Source organism: Gambusia affinis, linkage group LG12 (assembly GCF_019740435.1).
Source record: "Gambusia affinis linkage group LG12, SWU_Gaff_1.0, whole genome shotgun sequence".
Taxonomy (NCBI): domain Eukaryota; kingdom Metazoa; phylum Chordata; class Actinopteri; order Cyprinodontiformes; family Poeciliidae; genus Gambusia; species Gambusia affinis.
The window spans coordinates 26582357-26604700 of NC_057879.1; the positions used below are offsets into that span (position 1 = coordinate 26582357).

At 38.1% G+C, this 22344-nt stretch overlaps 1 protein-coding gene across 1 annotated transcript in view; it reads left to right on the forward strand.

The window, feature by feature from the left end:
- Positions 1–22344, forward strand: part of LOC122841667 (solute carrier organic anion transporter family member 5A1-like) — a 36005-nt gene that overhangs the window by 2390 nt on the left and 11271 nt on the right. Inside the window, exons 2-4 of the mRNA XM_044135185.1 lie at positions 15542–15674; positions 17286–17506; positions 18624–18788. Coding sequence (XP_043991120.1) covers positions 15542–15674; positions 17286–17506; positions 18624–18788 — 519 coding nt within the window. The remainder of the gene's footprint in view (positions 1–15541; positions 15675–17285; positions 17507–18623; positions 18789–22344) is intronic.

The window sequence follows — 22344 nt, forward strand, 5'->3', positions numbered from 1 at the left end:
AAGTCGTGTTTCTTTTGAAGCATTGTGATTGGCTGACAGGTTTTAGCTTAGTGCTACACTGCCCCCTGTAGGTTTGGCATGTTTAAATCAACACTCAGTAGAGTCATTCAGCAGGTCGGTGTGGATGAACACTTTTCTCAAACCGATGAGCTGCGGACCAGATTATTTTATCAGTCTGGGCTTTCTCCCATTGACTTAGATGCCTCTGGTAGATTTTATACCGGGCCAATCAGCGAACAGAAGGAGACGTTTTGAACGATGACGTTGATTTTCTACATCCTTTCTCCTATTTCCTGCAGCAGGGTCCAGCTCTGATTTCAGACGGTTTTAGAAAGCTCTTGGTTTCCTCGAAAATTTGCCCCACAAAGTTCTGCAGCTACTGTAAGCACATTCACATCCTACCCCAGAAACTCTCGCCCCAGTAGCCTCAAACAAACTCTACGGTAATTAAACCAGCTCATGGGAGCAGGGTTCATGAAAGAGGCTGAGGGAGGTGGAGCGAACAGGGAGGTCTGCTGTGCTTCTCCTGTAGTCAGGGGCAAACATCTGAAATCCCTTCAGAGGGTTGGACTCAGCTGGAACTACATGTTCTTTTGGAAATGACCAGAATAGTAACAAGGCTGAGAAAAGTCACCAGGAATGGTCGAATTTATTTAATCCTGACCTGAAATAAGTAGATATAATGTGTAAACGTATGTGAATGAGGAAATGCAAATGTAAAGCCAAGTTTGTTCTTAAGAGATTATCAAACAGCAAAATCTAACTTTCTGTGACTTCAGAAACATTTCTAGGCGTCTTTGATTCTCAAACAGAAGGAAAGTCTAACAGTAAATCACATCATGAACTATGAACAGACTATTTTCTGGTCTTTAAAAAAAACCTGACCTGCCGGTTCTAACTTGACTTGTTTCAGCTGAAATTGTGCTAAATAAAAAAGTTGCTCAATCAGCAGCAGGTGATTAATGTTAACTGCAAACATGCCAACATGACCTGATATAATAAATAAATCAACATTTGCTTATTTAGTTTTTCCTTCACATCCTAGTTGTTTTATGTGTTTTTACCAGATTTTAATGTTTACTAACATTATTATTTTATTAATTATTTGGCTGGCTTTCATTTTTAACTTTTTTTGTGTTTTCTTTTGTGCACATTGACAATAAAATAAATTCTGATTCTGATCTTTCAGTCAAACTTCTCTCTGAGCAGATCAACAGAGGACGGTGATTTTTAAACCTTTGCTGAGGTAAATAAGATCAGCTTTACAAATAAATATCGACCGATCTCCAAAAGTCAAGAAGATTTTATTTATCGCTGGACTCTGAGAACAGACAGGAAATGCAGCTTCTGCATCATTTTCTAATAACTTAAACAATACTAGTTTTTACTGATGAATATTTCTTATAATTTTACCTTCAGAAACTCCAATGTTTTTAAAAGTATTGTTGTAAACAGAAGCAGCGCTTTGAAAACTAAGTGATTCTGTTCAATTGGCTAAAAGTAAAAAAACTTTGCATTAATGAAGCTTTAGTGTTTTTATCAGCGGTGCATTTAGTTTAATATGTAAAAGAATGAGAGTCTCTGCAGCCTGTCGGGTGTTTTGAGCTCTGGCTGCTGATAATAACTGTCCAGATTTACACTATAGAGATTATTTGTTTTTAATTTTTACTATTATGCAACATTAATCTGAATGTAGGCTGTAAAGAGGAGCTGATTGTTTTAATATGGCAGCAGAAACTGCAGGAGAACGGGCTTAGCAGGGAGGTGCTGCGCTGTAATCCTGTTGTAATTCAAGCAAAATGTGTCACAGAACAGGCATTTCATTAAGACCCCAGAAACTGTGTCAGTCCAGAACAGCAGAAAATACTGTACATCCGCTTTAAACGCCAGTGAACGCAGCACGGAACGTAAGAACTGAACGCATCGCAAGTTTTCACAGTTAACTTATTTCTATTTCTACTGACATGAAAGTTTCACCAAACGTTGGTAAAAACCCGAGTGATCAATAGATAGAAAGAAATCAAAAGAAATGCATTCAGAAATTAACTCTTTAATGCCAAATGTATCATTGTTTTAGTTGTTATAGCTCTAATAAAGTATTTTCCTTTTTCTTATCGCAAAACAGATTTATATGGTACAGAATATTAAATGAGTGTAAGTAGTCTGAAAGTCTGATGTATTAATTATAATAGAAACAAATTTAGAAAACAATATGAGTGAAAAATGGTTTATTTTGTATAATGAAGCAAATTCAATACTTAATTTAAAAGAAAAATCTGAATCTTCTGATAATTGTTTCATGTTATCAGGCTTCAAAGGTTCAGTTGTGTAAAAATGACACCAGGACAAATTATTGAGCTGATTTGGTTTATAATCACGTACTTATTTATACTTATTTCACCTGCTGCTGCATGTTTTACATCTAAAAACTGAAGCTCCAACATTTTGTTGCTAAATTTTCTTCAGCAATTTTGAAAAGTTCTGGTTATCGTCATAACTATTATTTCTGAAATTTGCAGGATTTTCAGTCTAAAATGTTGTGATTTAAGAAAAATAACAGAAATTCAGGAAAGGTGTAAATGTTAAACTCTGCTTGTAAATCTCAAAACAGTTACTGAGAAGTTCTAGAGGAGAGCGGATCCGACATTATTTGAAAATGAAATTATTTATTACTCTTTAAACTTGTGCAGACAGAGAGGCGAGTCGCTCCACCCGCCATGTTGGCCGGCTCCCACAATGTTTTTGTCTTCCTTGATCCACTCGACCCGAATCCATTCAGCTGCTTTTGTGGCCGGTGAATGCCAGAGTTTTTGTCTCCAGTTGACAATCGGCGGCTGCTGGACGTCGCAGAGAGCAGCAGCAGACAGTTTGGCTCCAGAGACGCGTCGGTTCGGCTAACGGCTGCTGACAGCTTCTCCTGTTCCTGGAACGGAGCTCAGTCTGTTGAAAAACAGCTTTTAGTTTTTCATTTCACATCCAAGCAGGAACCAAGTTCTTCAGCTCTGTAGATCTTCATGTATTAAAATCTATATTTTACCCAAAGTTTATAAATTCATTTTCCTCCAGATTAGTGCCACATTAACTGGTTGGCTGATTAATTGGGCCGATTATTTGCTATTTTGAAATAATCTGCTAGAAAAACCCGATGAAACAGTCGGAGTTAAATTTTAATTCAAAAGGGGACACAGAATAAACTCTTTAGCATATTTATTCCCATTTCATAGAAGCTTTTTTAAAGTTTTTATTTTACTAATAGGACGATTTAAATATGTCGTCGTTTATTATGTTTCACCTCTGAGTTTGTCACCGACTCAGCAAGGATCAGAGTCTTCAGTGCCTTGTCTTGTACAGATCTGATTTTCTTAATAAATGTACATTTTAGACTGCATTATGTTTAAACAGACATTTGATCAGGTTGTATCAGCAGCAGCTCATTTAGAGCCTCTGGTTTCTCCAGCCAGCAGGAATTCGGTTTTGCCGCCACTCTTTTGGTTTTTTATGCATTTTGTGAATTTCCTGGATGTGTTTTAAACGGTAGAACATCTGCAGCTTTTACAGAGTTATTGTTTTATACCTGATGCATTGCATGAGTAGAAACCTGAAGTGTGTCTGAAAGCGAGACAAAGAGCTGACTGTACATTCATTGGCCTCTTATGCTACTTAGCCTTCTGGGGTTATTACATTAGTTGCAGAGCTTGAGATAAGTGACGACAGATTATGGATTTATTTAATCTGGAGCCATATTGTGGAATGCTACACATACAGACAGTTTACTGACCTGTTTTACCTTTTTAAATATAGAAGCAAGGAACACATTTCCTGACACAAACTTGTGTTTAAACATATTTCTGAATCAAAGTGTGTCCTGATTTTTTTATTCTGCAGAAAATGCTGACTGGGACAAAAGTTTTAAATGTAAATCTTAAACCACATGGTTGAGCCTACTGGGATGATGGCCAGCAGCAACACAAAGAGGCTTTTTATTTCCAGATCTGGGTTTGATGTTGGGCGACTTAAACAAAGAATCCAGCTGCTGGTACGTTTGCATCAGCTTCTAGAGCTCTACAAACCCCAACAGTCCTACTTTTAAAGGATGAAATTCGACCAGACAGAGGCCTGAGTTCTGGCTCAAAAACTTTTCAGAAACTTGGAATAAAGATTGAAATAATTTACCACCTGAAGACGATGTTTCAGCTCTACGAAACATAAAGTTTTTACTGAAATGTTACGATTTATTGTTGAACTTCTATCCTGCTGCTACTATATTTTAAAACCTTTTACTATAAAGTGGAAATTCAAGTAGTTTTTCTTCCACTAAGCTTTCCAATGAAATGAAAATCTACACTTGGCATCCTGGATTGTACTTCTTGGTGAGACGGATCTTTAACCTGAATGACTAAAATAATCACATTTTTTCCTCTTCCTGTAAAAATAATTGACTGCATCTCATCCGACGTTGACAGATCTCATCAAAATGTGTCTCCAGAGATATTTTCCTTGTTTCCACTGCCACAGTTTAAGAAACCAGGACTTTACAGATCATTAGATTCGACAGTTTTGTGTCAACATTTTTCACGTCAGCATCTCAACTGAAGTTCAGGAGAAACGAGAAAAGACAAAGTCACTGATCTTCGTCTCATTTGGGCTGATTTGAGCGTTTCTATGTCGGCCTCGATACGCGCCGATGCCTGAAGGCTCGGCAGACGTCGCCAGAATAATTCAGGACAATATTTCTTTGTGACCCCAATAAGAGACGCTCTGTTTGGCCGCCATGGAGGCAGGAATACTTTAAAAATGAATCTCTAGATGTGGAGCGGCCCTGACTGGCGTTAACGGAGCAGAACCGGGTCTTCTAGGTTCTGCTGCTCTGTACGGCGCCGTCATCAACAATACTCAGTGATGAACATCATCCAATGTTGCTGTTTAATTAGATTTAGGCTTAAAGTAAATTACAGCAGCTTTTGTTTCCTGACTTTGATGAAACTTCATCAGAAAACCCAGAAAGTTGTTCAGTTAGATCCCATAAATAAGGAATTACTACAGAATGACCCATCATGGGGTAAGAGATACATAAACATGCAATGCATTTGGGTTTGTTACTTACTGAATCCATGAATTATTTTAATATTCATATATACTTTGTGAGATTCTGACTTTGCTTAGTGATGAACTTTTATGATCATCACACAAAATGTACATTAAACATCCATGAGACTCAATAATAATGTTTAACAGAAACCATTGAACATAGATTCTTAATAATATTCTAACATTTCAGATTTTTAAAGCTGTGCAAGAAAAGTAGATTTTTTTTTAAACGGCCCAAAAGAAAAGACAAAAAAGAAAAATAAAAGTTATAGAATAATAGAAACAGAAGGAATGTTTTGATTCAGATGTAATTTGGTACAAATATATATCAGTGATGGAAACGCTGGAGACTCAATTAGCAAAGAGCTAGTTCATCTAGAACAGGCACCAGAGAGCATAAACTAGAGTGATGGTTTCATCAGGCGGTGTCCTGAGCGTCTGACAGTCAAACAGAGACGCCAAGAAAACCTTCTGGATCAGGATCTGCTGCATTTACAGTGTAAATAAACATTTGTTTTTCAGCTTATTGCTTCAAGCAGTAGATAAATTAAGTTCATAATTAATTAAAATGAGCTCAATAATTTCCATTTTCATGATTTATTGTTTTTCTCTTTTCTCTCTTTCAACCAAAAACTGGATGATAAAAGTTTTCAGTCTGATCAGGACAGTTTTGTTTCTGAAACTTCATAATTCATTTTATTTGCTGTTTTTGTTGTTTTCTTTATTTATTTTGGATATTTAAATTGCAGAAAGTCGAAAGATCCTTGCAGATCCGGAGCTGCGGACTTCTAGTTTGGATTTTCTAGGCAGCGTTTCCAGAACTTGACAGATTAAGGTTTTAATTTTCAGTTTTCTCTAAGCGACCTCATGGTGGATCCTCATGTAGGAACACAGTTTCCCTGGGGAGTCGTTTGCCCCAACACTGGGCCACTGTGTCATCTGTGGAGCTGAAATGTGGGGCAGTTACACGACAGAACCCCCGGGCTCCATTATAACCCACAATGCAACAGTTCTTTACCCCGACCAACCGGTTGAACAGCAGCGCTTCCAGTCCAGCAGACCAGCTAATAACAGTCAGATTATTTATTCAGATTATTTATGGGCTCATCAAATTACATTCAAGTCAGATTGCTTCAGCGTTTCTCATGCCCAAAAAGACGCACATTGATTTAAATTAAAAAGGGAAAACATTTTTTACATTTTTTATTTTTTTTAAATTAATTTTATTTTAATTAAGAAATACAGTACAGACCAAAAGTTTGGACACGCCTTCTAACTGAATTCAATTAGAAGGTGTGTCCAAACTTTTGGTCTGTACTGTGTGTGTATATATATACTTATATATATATATATATTTAATGAACATTCCTCTGTACTGGAGTGAACTATTTATTTGGTATTTATGTTGAAATCTTGCCCGTACTGCAGTATTTTCATTCTTTATTCTGTTTTTATGTATATTTAATATTCTGTTTTTGTGTGAGTCGTTGCTTTGCTGCCGTTTCACAGGAAGTTCTCCACTACAAGACAATAAATTATATTTAGATTTTATTCTTCTAAATCTGTTCAATCCACATCTTATGGAGCTCACCTAAAACTCATAAACTCATAAATCCTCTCATGCTGCGTGTATCCCTGGAGCTTTTTCTCCCTCTTTTTTTTTTTTTTTTACAGCACTTCTTCCTTCCACTAAACTTTCTGTGAATATGCGTTTTGACTTTTTAACAGTGCAGCTTTGTGACTCAGCCTCTTGTCCAGCCCCTCCTTGCTCAGGTGGATGTTAATTTATTCTAATGTATAAACGGTAAGCGGTGTTTTATTATGTTATTATGGTTTTCAGCCAACATGGAAACTCTTTCTGCTCGATTAATTTTGAAGTTAAATAGTGAGAATCCATCACTTAAACCAAGAAGTCCTTCATCATTAGAACACCAGACCCAAATAATTAAGCACTAATCTGACAAAATATAATTTTTTCAGAGTTCTAGTTGGTATATTTAAATTATTTATGTTTATTTTAACGTTTCTGTTGCAGTGAAACACTAACTGTTGTAATAAATTGGCAAGTAGGGAAAATTCCTTCGATGTTTTTATAAACCATGAAGTTCCTGCAGTCTGGAAGGACTTGCATGGGAAAATGAACCATTTTTCTCTAACAGCTGTGTTTGTGCTCCGGTTCTCCTGCCAGGAATCGTCTTCATGTTTTCATGGACGCAGAGTTTCAGTCAGTTGGACTTCAGTTTTATCAGTCGGTGTCAGTGGACAGCAGAAAGAGTCAGAGCTCCTGATGGCTTCACATAATCAGGCTGTTTTATTTCAGTCTAGTAGAATCTGTGTGTGGGTCTGTCCTAGAAGGAAGAATTACATTCTAGTTTATATATTTGGGTCGTTGTAGATAGAAAATGGCTTGAATTTCTGGCAAAAAGTTTGAGAGTATCGCGGAAATTTTCTATGAAAAAAACATTTCAGAGCTCCAAAAGTAAAAACATTGCAGGCAAAAACTCAGAATGTTTGAGATTGATCTCAGAAATATTGTAGGAAAAAACTTCAAGAAGCAGAAAATGTGCAAGAAAAACAAAGATTTAAAAATGTTAAAAAACTTGGAAGTTTCTCTGTTTCAAAAGTTGGAAATATTTGAGAAAAAACTCAGAAATTTGAGATTGATTTAGGAAATTTTTTAGTTTAATCTAAAAATATCATTTTTGGAGGAAACTTGCTCCTTTTTTCTGTCCTCAGTGGCCCTACCTTTGTAAAAACGTGTCTGAAACAACCCAAACCCAAACTGAGCTGAGGAAATGACATTTTCCTCCATCACGCTTCAGGAAATTATGCGTTTTAAATATCACATCTGGTTTCTTTTGTACTTTGAGTCAAATTGTTCAGCTGTTGCCCCTGGCAACAAGAAATTCGTCAGTTAGGTCCTCACCGGTTAAAACCACCAGGTCCTCGTGGGTTTTGATGCTGCAGTGGTGAACTGGTCGGTTGGTGACGTCGGACGCAGACTGCTGTGTCAGCGTTTCTCCGTCAACGTCTCATTGTCTGTCCCCGTTTCCATCTCGACCCAGTCGGCGCGGCCTCCAGCCCGGCCCGTCTCACAAAGCCGCATGGCTTCTTACTCAGCGTTTACTCTGACAGGAAAAAGTGCTGCTTCAGGGCTGCGTGTCATAAATAAACCCGAGCGGAGAGGCAAACAGCCAGGGAAACATTGGCCGGTTGAAAGCTTACAAGCTTGGAGCTTGTTGAATGACTTTTGCATACAAACACGCAGCAGTTTAAAATGATGCTTTACATTTCTGATCAGCTGAGGCTGCATGGATTCCCTGGTTCGGGCTCGTCCAGGCCGTCCGGCCGCAGCTGGAGGCTTTTAGTGGCGCAGCAACAGCAGAGGATCGAGGCTCCATGATGCAACTCAGCAGCAGCAGCAGCGCTGGCTTTAATCATTTTAGGGAACAGGAATGCACCGATTAATTGGGCCAGTAATCAGGATCAGCAGATTCTCTGAAGGATCCTCTAACGCAGCATGTTGTTGGAGAGGAAGTTTTAAATGGATGAAGATCCAAGCGCAGCCGTTTATTTTAATGCTGAGGGGCAACAAAGACTATAAATGTCTGTCCTTATTGTTGCTGATCTGGACCTTAACTTATCACAATATTTTGTGCCCAAAATTTGTTACAATAAGCAATAAATCTATTAATCACATTAAATTAAAACAAACCCAATAATTTCCTTTTTTATCATTTTTTCTCTCTCTTCACCAAAAACTGGATGACTTAAGTCTAAAGTCTTTTATAGGACAGTTTTTTTCACAGTGGCTTCATAATTAATTTTATTTGTCGTTTTGTTTATTTATTTTAGGTACTTAAAGAGTCTCCATGGTTTATGGTGCAGCGCCCCCACAGGCGAGGAGGGGAACAGGTTTTTTAAAGGGTTTTGTTGGTTTTGCTCAGAGCAGTGAGAAAGAGCCGCAGCAGCTGGAAATGTTGCCGTTTTGTTCCTGGATGAGGTTCGACAGTGACCTCACAGCGCAGCACCATGTTTGAAGAAAACACCATGGAGTCAGCTGGTGGCTGGTGCAGAAATGAAGGTTTATTTCTGCTGAAAACCAGCTGGATTTTTTAGGTTTGATTGTTTCCTTCATTTTAAAATACATTTAAAAATAGATTTTTGCTTTTACTCGGTTTCTGTTTGTCTTTTTTCTAAACTTCTCTGATGATCTGAAATATTTAATTATGAACAACCAAAAATATATTTTTTCTTTGCTTTTTTCTTAAAAAAGAAAAAGTCATTTCTTCTGAGTCTTATGACATAAAGTCACATTCAGTGAATTAAAATAGATTAATTTCATTTATTATAATAAATGCACCTTTAAGCAGGTATTAAACAAACCCACATATTTTTTTCCATTAACTGTTCAGTTTTCATTAACTGTCAGCTAAAAATAATCTTAATTAACAGAAATAAAGGCTTCCAACATGCACCTTTGTGTAATGTAGATAATGTTTCACTTGGTGATAATAACAGCCTTCTCAGTAATATTTTATTGAATGGGTTTGGAGTGAAGTCGGTCTCCAGCAGAAGGTTGCATCATTTTCTACCTGCTTTCAGCCACAAGCTGGTTTCTCCAGCCTGGAGACGTGAGTCACACCGCAGCGCCGACTCAAACCAGATCCGACCAGATGGGACTGAACCTACCTGTTGTATAACAGGAAGCGTGTTCAGATGCACTTTTTTACTCCAGCGCTCTGGATGCAGCGATGAGGAGGTTATATTTATGCGATTGAAGAGGAGATTATAGTTTGGATGCAAGGCTGTTACATCAGACTGTTTAACCTCTGAAGCGTATGGTCCTGGGAAAATAAGCAGAGGAGTCAGAAAACTGAACTAAAGGATAAATATATACATGTTTTCAGTGCAGAAGAGAAAAAAGCAAAGCAATCTTGCAGCAGTAAGACGAGAGGAGAATGCTGTTATTAACCCCGTTTATCTCCTGTAAAACCCCAAATCATCATTTCAGATGAAATGTTTTGTTTATTCAGTTCAAATATTTAGGTTTGTGCAAAAAAGTTTAGTTTTGATGCGTCCTGCTGAATGTCAAACTGTTCAGGTCTCAAGCATCTAGCTGTTGGTGTGAAGTGCAGTTTATGGTTGATTTTACTCCTGATAAACTCAGTTTGGTTGGGAACCAAAGTTGCAACATTTGTTAAATTTTTAGCTGCTGTGGTTATTTTGTCTCTCTGCTCTGAGTCAAACCAATAAAACAGTTTGAAAAACCTGTTCCCCTCCGAACCTGTGGGGGCGCTGCATTAAGAACTACTGAAGGAAACAACACAAAAATGTAAAGAAAAATGGAGTAGCATCAGATTTTATTGGTTGTTGGATTTATCTTTTGCTGTTGGTAAAACACCATGAGCCATTTCTCCCACTAGCGTTAGGCTAGCACGTTTGTTTTGGTTATATTTACCCAGAATGCCCTGCTCTGTAGTCCACTTCCTGCTTTTGGAGGGGTCTCCGATCTGCTTTGCATTAGTACCTCATCAGATTTCACTTCAACAGAACCAAGAGCGACATCGTCTCTCGTAGATCATGAATATTATCACCAATACCTGATCTAGAATTTTCTTAAATATCAGGATCGATCAGATATTGTTATTGGATTGGTGCGTCTCTAAAATGACTAAGATGTTAATGGAAATGAAGTGGTGGTCCGAGGTGGATAAAGAACCCAAAAATTATTGTACTCAAGTAAGAGCAGCAGAACTTCAACATATTTTCACTCAAGGAAAAAAGTATTTGGTAAAAAAGGTCTATTTAAGTTCTAAGTCATCAAAACATCATTTAATATTTAAAATTACAACATGAGACGGACCAAAATATAAAACTGTGGAGAGTTTAGTATTTTAGGAATCGCACTGAAAATGATTAATATAAATAACATAATTACAAAAACAAATTGGAAATAGAAAAGTTTGTTTCAACAAACAGCTTATGTAACTTTAACAAAACCTGCAGGTGTGATTCTGTGTCAGGTGAATTTCTGGTCAAAACATGTTTGTTTCTCATTCAGAAAATCCAGAAGTTTTCCTCAAGTTAGAGCAGAAATACTTCATAATAAAATTACTGAAGTAAAAGTACAAATTAAACAATGCTCCTTAAAGCAATTTTACCCCCCCAAAAAGTTACTCTAGTAAAAGTAACTAGTAACTACCCAGCTCTGGCGGTGGTGTCAGGAAACCGGATCCTCTCTGCTGACCTGTAATCGGGTCATGCTCCAGTCTTTCAATTGTGGCCGCTGTTGACCTACATAGATTCAAAGAGATGATTAGGTTCCGGTCCGATTCCCTTCCCACACATTTCATCATAAATGACTCCATCATGGAGGGACGAGGGGACGGCCGGGCGGCAGAGTGGAGGCGGCGCTGCAGGAACCAGAGGCCTGTTGGCTGTGATGGACGGAACGAAGAGGCGGAAAATCAGGGAACGAAGAGGCGAAAAATCAGGGAACGAAGAGGCGGAAAATCAGGGAACGAAGAGGCGGAAAATCAGGGAACGAAGAGGCGAAAAATCGGGGAACGAAGAGGCGGAAAATCGGGGAACAACGAGGCGGAAAATCGGGGAACGAAGAGGCAAAAAATCAGGGAACGACGAGGCGGAAAATCAGGGAACGACGAGGCGGAAAATCAGGGAACGAAGAGGCGGAAAATCAGGGAACGAAGAGGCGAAAAATCAGGGAACGAAGAGGCGGAAAATCGGGGAACGAAGAGGCGGAAAATCGGGGAACGAAGAGGCAAAAAATCGGGGAACGAAGAGGCGAAAAATCGGGGAACGAAGAGGCGGAAAATCGGGGAACGACGAGGCGGAAAATCAGGGAACGACGAGGCGGAAAATCAGGGAACGACGAGGCGGAAAATCAGGGAACGACGAGGCGGAAAATCAGGGAACGACGAGGCGGAAAATCAGGGAACGACGAGGCGGAAAATCAGGGAACGAAGAGGCGGAAAATCAGCTGCAGCCGAGGCGCTTTACTTTGATCAGAGTTGGATAGTAAGTAGGTACATTTACTCGTTACATTTATATTAGTAATTTTAACTTTGAGATGTGTTTTAAAACAGAGGAAACATGAGAAGTCATGCAAAGGAAATAAAATGTCCTTTGCAGTTCCTTTAAGGCGATTATGAAAAACCTGCTGAGGTTTTGTTTTTCAGAAATGTGTACATGTGTATTTTTATTTTATTTTGGCTTCAAGGCCAAGAATCAAACCGTTCATGATCAGCAGGAGAAAAAACAGGATTAAATCCAACAAATCGGGTCAGAACCAGTTCAAACCCGTTAAAAAGGAAACCCTGCCATTGCTGTTGCTATGGTAACAGCCCCTCCCACACATGTTGCTGCACATGGTCAGTCAGCTGGTTTACAGAATCCGTCACCATGACAACAACTTTTGACTATTTAGTTTGCACAAAAACAGAAACAACAATGAAGGTTCGGATATTTCACCAGCTTAAAAATAGCACAGCTTCTATTTTAATTCTTTGCAGCCTGACCTTCATGCTCACCTCAACATCAGAATAAACTAAATCAATCAGCCGGTGGTAAACAGCTGCACGTAACTGTTGCTGTGTTGAACTCCTGCATATTTAAAATGCAGGAAAATGATTAAAATAATTAATTTCTGGTGTCTTTAGATCATAAGACTTTTTGTTTATGATTGATTTCTCTCACTATTTTTTGTTTGTGCCAATAAATGAAAACATATCAACATTAAAAGCAGCAGAATTATTACAGAATCAGATCAGCATGATTTATTCCCTATAAAGTGATTTGCAGGATTATTTATCTGCACTGCTGCAAAATGAGGATCCAGCAATAAAAAACCGTTTTCATTTGGATGTTTTATTACAAGGACAGAAAATACTGCATCGCTTGCCGTCTTTAGTCTCTGTCCGGATTATTTATCACGTTCCCCGTCCTGGGCGTTTGTCTGTCTTCACGTTTCTGTCAGCCTGGTTCCGTCTGATCCGACCCGATGCTGTGCAGCTGGTTGCGTAACGCGGCTGCAGGCCGGCGCCGGGTCTCCCCTCGCTCCCCGTCCAGGATTATCCTCCATGCTGCTGGAGGCCGAGCCGTCAGCGCAGGCCGTATGTTTTATCATCCTGAGCTTCGCTTGTCTGTGGGGATGCAGGAGGACCAGGAAGCAGTTTGGTTCTGGTTCTGATGAGACGGACCAAAATATAAAGATTTTTCTGGGATTTTTTTTTACAGTTTTAAGTTGAAAACTCCAAGCTGCTTCCTTGTTGCATAAATTCAATATTCTGCAGAACCTGTTGAATAATTTCTCCTCTCTGGGCTCTTAGTACGACAAACATGTTGATTTACTTTCTTCTCTTTAATAAAAGTAAAGCAGGAAGTTTGTTTATGTAACATGGAACATAAATCTGATTTCTGTCTGACTTTTTAAAACACAATTTCATCATTTTGCCAACTTATCATTTATCTGTAATATTTCTGTTTTTCTCATGAAATATAAAATGAATCATTTCTTGGTCTATAAAATGGTTTTTATAATTAGTTAAATTTGTAAATCATATTTTGTAATTTTATTTTTTGCGAATATTTACTAATTTATTAAACTGACCATATCTGATAATAATTATTTAACTGTTTATTGAAATGTTGAACTCTTTGATCATATTACTGTTCATAACTTGAATTAAGATCAGTTTAGCAGTTTGACGTCACAAACTGAGATCCACTCAGTTGGACGAAAAATAAAAGTATTACAGAAATACCACTGCAAAAATAAAAATCCCCTTCTCTTAACAAATGAAAAATACAGAAAATAAGAAGTTTTGTCGTGTTTATAGGTGGAAAAAATCTGCATATGAAACTAAAACTACTGAATTAAAACAAATTCCTTTATCCTGTTTTGTCTTATTTGAAATGTATTAAGACATTTAATTTAGATTTTTTGTTTTTGCTGAAAACAAAAAAGATAATTAAGAAGTATTTTTATTTCTGACTCAGGAGTCAGAAATAAAACCATTATTGAAAGTAGACCATCACCGTTGACATGAACCCAGTGCTCCCAGTGGGTTTACTGGACCGGTAACTAAGCCTCAGTCTGGTTCTGTGCCTGGCCCAGCTTTGAGTTTTAAGTCACGCCATCACATTTTTGTGTTTGCTTTCAACCGGAGCCAGAGATTTACCCGCTTTAATTCCCTCTAATTGGAGAAATCTTAACTCCCAGCCTCCAGCCGGGCTCTTATTGCTCCGTCAGATGATCTGCACACATGACCGGCTCTCACCGCTCTCATTGTTTCAGTAGTCATGGTGTGAATCGTTGCATAAATCTTTAAAAAAATAGAAAATGCCACTGAGTTTATGAGCAAATTGATGTCAAATGTCATTCTCTGTAGTTCTCAGAGGACGAAACTGTGATGTTTTCATACATGAGACAGAAAATGATCAGTAGTCTGTAAACCCTGTCAAACTCGAGGCTCGGGGGCCAAATCCGGCCCGCCATAGCACTTTCTGTGGCCCTCTCAACTCCAGACACGCAAACAAAACATTTGTGTGTTTAAATTTTATTTTATTAATCAAATTAGCAGTTTTTACCTCTACAAGTTACATCAATCAGTTCCTCCAGTTTTTCCAGGTTTTCAATTAAAAAAATGTCACATACTGCCATAAAGAAGGGAATTATTACAAAATTAGCACCACAAAATCTTTGATTTTCATTGCAAAAAAATCACAGAAACAAAAGTATTTTAATATTATTTAACTTTAGGAAGAACTTAAAAAATGCAGACAACTATTTATTAATATCTTTTTTTTTCCCCCACCAGGGGGTCTTTTATGGGCTCTAGTGTCCCTTATTTGAGGGTAGGCTGACAGGAAGGGGGGAAGGTGAAGACATGTGGCAAACGTCGGCCGTGTCCGGGAATCGAACCTGTGATCTCCGTGTCTAGGACTGAGGGCCTCCAAATGTGGGTGGTGCTATCCCCTACGCCCCCACTGCACGCCCATTTATTAATATTTTAACGGCAATATGGGCTTAAAGTTTTATCACAATATTTTGTGATGTTATTATTATGACAATAAAAGTGATGATAAAAACCATTTATTGTGATTTGATTCACTAAACTTCACACAGTATCTGCATTTAATCCTATTTTCACATTTATTTGTGTTAATTGATGCTCTACCTGAACAACAAAGTGGAGAAAATATTAAAACTAACAATCCCAACAATGCAGATGGTTTTAGGGTGTTTAAAAAAGCAAAACTAGAGGAAACAAGAACCAGAATAAATCTACTCTTTACCATTCAAGCTATAAATGGGTATTTGTGCCCCCTAGTGGCAGTAAACGTAATAAATGCGTGTTTGTGTTTGTTTCTGCCCCCTAGTGGTGATGAAAATCGTAATAATTTAATGTTTATGTGTTTCTGCTCGCAGCCATCATGTATGTGATGGGAGCTCTGGGCCCGGCGGCCGGTTACCTGCTGGGCGGAGTCCTGATCGGGTTTTACGTCGACCCAAAGACCATGGTGAACATCGACCAGAGCGACCCGCGCTTCATCGGCAACTGGTGAGACCAATCAGCTGCTCTGTTGGGGAGGAGGTCAAAGGTTACAGCAGGAAACATGTTTACCGTCAGACCCAGGGCTGAACTTCTCCTGGCTGCAGGATCCATGTTTTTACCAAAAAGTATAAAAAATAAAAATAACTTCAGAATTTTTTAATACTTCAGTGTTGTTCATATTCATAAAAATCCCAAAATATCATACAAGTCACCTGAGATGATGACAAGTTGCATATAAAATACAATGTTTACAAAAAATGAATCATGTTGTACAAAAAGAAAAGAAAAAAGTTTAGATTTATTAACTTTTGTAAATATGTTTAGTAAACATGTTTTTACAGGCCTTGGGATTTAATTTGATCCCATCTTCATTTTATTTTACTGATTAACTGGAGATTTAAGTGAAAAAATAAGGAAAACTTTATGAAAAAAGTCCAGTTCTTAAATCATTCATCCATCCATCCCTCCCTCCCTCACTCCATCCAACAAAGCCGTTTTCTAGGAAGGTTTTCTTGTCTCTTTTCTTTTTCTGAAGCTCTAATCATTCTGAACTTTCCGTTTCGATGCGTTTTATAAATCGTTCTGCCGTCTCTCTGACTGCCGCTGCTGATGATTCAGATGTTCAGAGCTGCTAGCGAAGCCGCCGTCTCTCCGCCTGCGTAGCCGGTGACTCAGCAGGAAGCAGCCGTCGGGCTTCCTGCATGAATTACAGCAGCTGAAGGCAGGACGGGTGTTTGTGAACGGATCCAATAACATCCAGATCAAATGATCAGAGTCCAGGCTGGTCGCTTCACACCTGGGGTGGCGGAGTGTGTGTGTGTGTGTGTGTGTGTAGGCGTGTGTGTGTGTGTGTGTGTGTGTGTGTGTGTGTGTGTGTGTGTGTGTGTGTGTGTGTTTCCTGATCTCCCGTCGCTTCTGCAAATGAAAACAAACTGGAACATGTTGGTAATGTTCCTGTTAAATCTGCTCCCACTCTCCAGATTCAAAATGTTAATCTGAGGTGTTTTAAAATGTTTGAGTCGCAATAATTTGGCTCCAATATTTTATATTCATGCGAAAGTATTCATACCCCGTAAACTTCTTTGCATTTTATCATGTTACAACCAAAATCTTTAGTTTTCACCTTCCAGCAAAAAATGCTAAATCTTTCTGAAAACCACATTTTATTTTCCTTCCTTTTCATGTTTCTGCACCACTTTGTGTTGGTCGATCACAGAAAATTATTTTTATGCTTTTTACGACAAAGTATTTGGGCCATACTATTAAAAAATGAAATAAAATTACAGGAATAAACTTGTATGAAAATAAAATCATAACATTACAAGAAAATAATAACAGAATTCTCATGATACTACAACTTTACTACAACTTTATTAATGTGTTTCGACTTTATTCTCGTACAACTTGAGTGTCGTAATATTATGAATCTTCATCTGCGTTTTTTTGATCGGAGTACCTCATAATTTAAAAATGATGTGAATGTTTATGAAACCCCATAAAGGAAGCGTTTCTGTTTCTGTTTCTGATTCTGATTCTGATTCTGATTCTGATTCTGATTCTGTTTCTGTTTCTGTTTCTGTTTCTGATTGGACGACTGACTCGGTTCCTGTTCCCCAGGTGGAGCGGCTTCCTGCTGTGCGCCGTCGCCATGCTGCTGGTCATCTTCCCCATGTTCACCTTCCCCAAGAAGCTCCCTCCTCGACACAAGAAGAAGAAGAGGAGGAAAAAGCTGAGCCTGGACGACATGTCCAGCGACGACGACGTGCTGAAGGAGAAGAGCAACAACAGCAAGCAGCAGACAGCCACCTCGTCCATGGGCTTCGGGAAGGACATCAAAGGTTCAGCCGGCCGCCATCTTTCTTCTGTCTTAGAGCCGCTTTCAAGAACAAAAACATCTCTGCTGCGGTGCAAAGTATTAAGAAAGAAACTAGTGGTTACAATTTCATATTTAGTTTCTTCAGTGCTTTTTTCTGTTAGTTGAAAGAAACAAGAGTTTAATTTTTTCTTTGTAGCTTTAGTTCAGGTTTTGCACGGATTGAATCCTTCAAAATACTTCAATCTCAAATTCAATTGTTTTCAAGGTTTTGAAAGTGCTTGATATTCCAACTGAACGGTTTTGTAATAAAGTGAATTTTAATGTTTGATTAAAGCATAAGATTGAAAACATTATGTACAGTTGAGACCAGATATTTTCATACTTCTAGGAAAAAGATGCAAACGTATTTTTTTTAATCACTATATGAATTTAAATCTTGCTAACTTTTAGTGTTTTAGGTTAATTACAATTACCAAGATTATTTCAATTTGCTAAATGCCAGGAAAATTAGCAAGAAATTTATATTTTTTTAGATATTTATTTTTATATTTTGTTTAAGAATTTAATTTGAGCAGGAAGGTCATTTACCTTTTAATCAATTTCTTTGGATTGTTTCAACATAATGAATATTTATTATTATTAATGGTTCAATTACTTATTGATCTGTGGAACTGAAATAAAGATCAAATTATACTTTATACCTAATTTTTTTAATTAAAATTAGGGGACTTTTTGTTAAATTAGTGTTTTGATCTCACAGCAGGTCAAGTGTCTGAAATAAAACAGAAAATGTTGTTTTATTCTGTTTTGCATTTTCTTACAGCAAAATGTAAAAAACTCTCACAAAACATGATTAATAACAGTAATCAATAATGTCATAAACTTGTCTTTTTTGTTCCTTTATATTGATTTTATCTCTAAAGTTTGGTGCTGTTAGAAAAGTTACCTTTAAAATGCTTGATTTTAAATTGAGCAGAAGAATTAGATTGGGAACAAACAGAGAACCAGTTTTAATGTGATATGAAGCAGACGTCATAATAAAATCTTTGCTGATTCCTCCTGCAGAACTTTATTTCTTTTCCCCCGCAGATGATTTTTTAGTAAAACCAGACTCTTTCTCCTCCTCCCTTGTTTTGCAGATCTTCCCAAAGCTGCGGTCAGGATCCTCAGCAACGTGACCTTCGTCTTCGTCAGCCTGTCCTACACGGCAGAGAGCGCCATCGTCACCGCCTTCATCACCTTCATCCCCAAGTTCATCGAGTCGCAGTTCGGGATCCCGGCCTCCAACGCCAGCATCTACACCGGTGAGAGCAGCACAGCGGAAACGTTTCTTTATTTAACGTCTGAGAGGAGAAGCAGACAGCGGGACAACACCCTGCTCTGCTCTCCTCCGTTCAGTTCATCTAAGCTGCTCTGCAGAGACTTCCAGGGCTGCAAGCCAGCATTAATAATACAGAAACTGCTGGTCTCCAAATGAAGGCGAGCAGCGAGGAGACGGAGCTGCAGGACTGCTCTCCAAATATTCATAAAACCCCACAAACAAACACAGATATGTTCAAAAACATGCAGTTAAATCAGCATTTACACTCTTACAACTTCTTACATATCATAAGATTTAAACTCAATTTACCTGCATGATTACAGGAATAGGTACCACTGAGAATACTAGCAGATAAAATGACATAAATAAAACTGAAATAATACCAGAATAAAATTGTTATATTTTGAGAATAGAGTTGTAGAAGGTCAAAATATTTTGAGAATAAAGTTATGCAAGAATAAAGCGAAATAATTAAGTCATAATAATATGAGATTAAAGTCAAAGTATTTATAAATTAAATCAAAATATTCCAATAAGTTATAAAATGGCTTTTTTCTCATAATATATAAACTTTATTCTTGAAATATTATGACTTTTTAATAATATTCATATAACAAATAAGTATATATTTAATGCTGTTATGTTTGACCACATGACCAATCAAAATAAAAATAAACATGGATTATTTAAAACTCCAGTTTTAGAGCCGTACCAAAATGTTAAAACTCCGACATTAATTAATGCTGATACATTTTGGACCCCGACTCAAAAATATCCCGACATAAATTAGAATAAACTTAAATTTTGAATCTGTAGAGTTAATAAGTGATGGTAAGCAGCGTAGGGAATATTAAATCTTTAGTCGATCCATAATTAAATGTGGAAAATTACAAGTTAGGAAAGAAAATAGGGCAGCAGTAATGTGGAGCTCAAGAAGATGTGGGGTTTTTTTTAGGCTTCATTTCGGTGTATTTTACTGCTAATGGCTAACCCTACATGCAGCTGGTGACTTTTTTTTGTTCCAGTTTGTTAAAACATCTGTTCTTAAAACCAAATAATGCTCAGAGTGGTTTTGTTTTTAGGGATAAAAATGTGGAGGATAAGGTGAAGCATGTTAGTCGCTGGAACTCTTCATGAAGTTTATAATTAAGTTAAACGTTTCTGAAAGGTTGAGCTCATGATGCTCGGCTGAGTCTCCATGAAGTCACGCCTTGGGAGGCGTCTGATATCTGAGATCTTTTAAGCGTTTGTTGCATAACCGTCTCAGCTGGACCAGGAGTCTCGTCTGTGAAGTCGTGATTTAATCTGCCACTCAGACATTTTGATTCCCACTTTATGCCCATCAGAGTAAAATCCAGCCCAGAGAGCTGCTTTTACATTTAAAAAGCTCTCCTGTCCTGAAACGTTACATCTAATCCTCCATTCTAACACATTCTTTTGGTACAGATTTCTAAAAATCCCAAAATAAATGACAATCTTTAATTGCTGTATAGTAATGTTGAGCTGAATGTTTTCAAAAAACCCAAACTTTAATGGAGGAAATACATATATTATGTATTATTAGCACCTGATTCTTATCCTGTTGAAGTCATTAAGCCAAAGCTGTACATAAGCCATACATATTTGCATATTAGATAAAAAAGTTTCTAAATCTATCTAGAACTTCTTTAATATCATCGTTTTATCGTTAGCTGGTTCAAATTCTGTAAAAACTAAATCTCCTATTAAGCATTGTAAAGCGTCTTTGATTTAATGTTATTTCATTTCATAAGCACCTCTTACTCATCAAAACAATAATCTGCAAATGACCAAGTGTACTCTAAAGAAATGCTATGTAACTGCATTTTAGGCAATAAAATGAACCGAATTGTTTATTTCCATATGTTAATGTATTTCTGATATTTTATTTTAAAAAATGCTTATGTGGTTATATTATCCGTTATCTGATTGATTAATCAATAACTAAAATAATTCTAATTTGCAGCCTTAAAATATATATTTTTTCATAAAGCCTATCGAAAATATCCTTAAAAATGGAAAGTTGATAATCCTACTTGATGTGCTATTGGTTGGCGTTTGTAAAAGCAGCCAATCCTAGAGCAGCATTCATTTCCCTTGATGCTGATTGGCTGAGCCCTCAAGTTCGAACTAAGGCAGACCGTGGATGTTAGCTTCTGCGGCTCCGCTACGACGCTTTCTGCTGTGTGTTGATGCATATTAAGGTATATTTGGTGTTTTAACTAGTAAGATAAGCCGTTATAAGCACTTTCTTTATTGTTGTGTTACAATGTTATTATTGTTATTATTGTGAAGGCTGAGAACTGCTCTCAGTTGGTCCTTTAGCTCATTTCCCCTCCTTGGTGTTTATCGTGACCTGTGTGTCGGAGGCTGGAGGCTGTGTTCCGCTTCCAGGTTTTCTGTTCAGGTTTTTAATTCACTGGAGGATTAATGACGCAGATTTTTATCTGTTTTGACCAGACATACTTCACACTGCCAGGCATTTGCGATATTAGCCGCACTGACAGTCATTAAAACTCATAAAACTGTTTTCTTGTCAGAGTTACAAGATAATGCAGCTTGGCCTAGTTTCTAGTGCAAATATCTTAATACACTAGAAATAAGTAAAAACTAATTTACACTTAACTTTTTAGAAAAATATAGGAACTTATTTTAAGTCAATAACTCCTCAATGTTGATGAAAATGTACTAGCTCCACTGGCAGATTATTTATCTTACATTTTTCCATAAAAGTGAAATAATTATTTTTCCTATATCTGGCTGAAACGTTATATTTTAGTTAGTTTTCATCTTATTTCAAGTGTATCTGCACTAGAAACTAGACCAAAAATGCTTGATCAAATTTGTGTTTTTGACGTGTATTTAATTTATGGCCATCTATAAACATTTTATTAGTTCACTAATAGAGGCTGATGGGATTTGATGCATGTAGGGAAGAAGCTGAGAGGCGGCACAGTTTCTGGCTGGGCTCCACGGTTTCTGCCTGGGCTTCACGGTTTCTGCCTGGGCTTCACGGTTTCTGCCTGGGCTCCACGGTTTCTGCTTGGGCTCCACGGTTTCTGCTTGGGCTCCACGGTTTCTGCTTGGGCTCCACGGTTTCTGCTTGGGCTTCACGGTTTCTGCCTGGGCTCCACGGTTTCTGCTTGGGCTCCACGGTTTCTGCTTGGGCTCCACGGTTTCTGCCTGGGCTTCACGGTTTCTGCCTGGGCTCCACGGTTTCTGCTTGGGCTCCACGGTTTCTGCTTGGGCTCCACGGTTTCTGCCTGGGCTCCACGGTTTCTGCCTGGGCTCCACGGTTTCTGCTTGGCTCCAGTTTCTGCCTGGGCTCCACGGTTTCTGCCTGGGCTCCACGGTTTCTGCTTGGGCTCCACGGTTTCTGCCTGGGCTTCACGGTTTCTGCCTGGGCTCCACGGTTTCTGCTTGGGCTCCACGGTTTCTGCTTGGGCTCCACGGTTTCTGCTTGGGCTCCACGGTTTCTGCTTGGGCTCCACGGTTTCTGCTTGGGCTTCACGGTTTCTGCC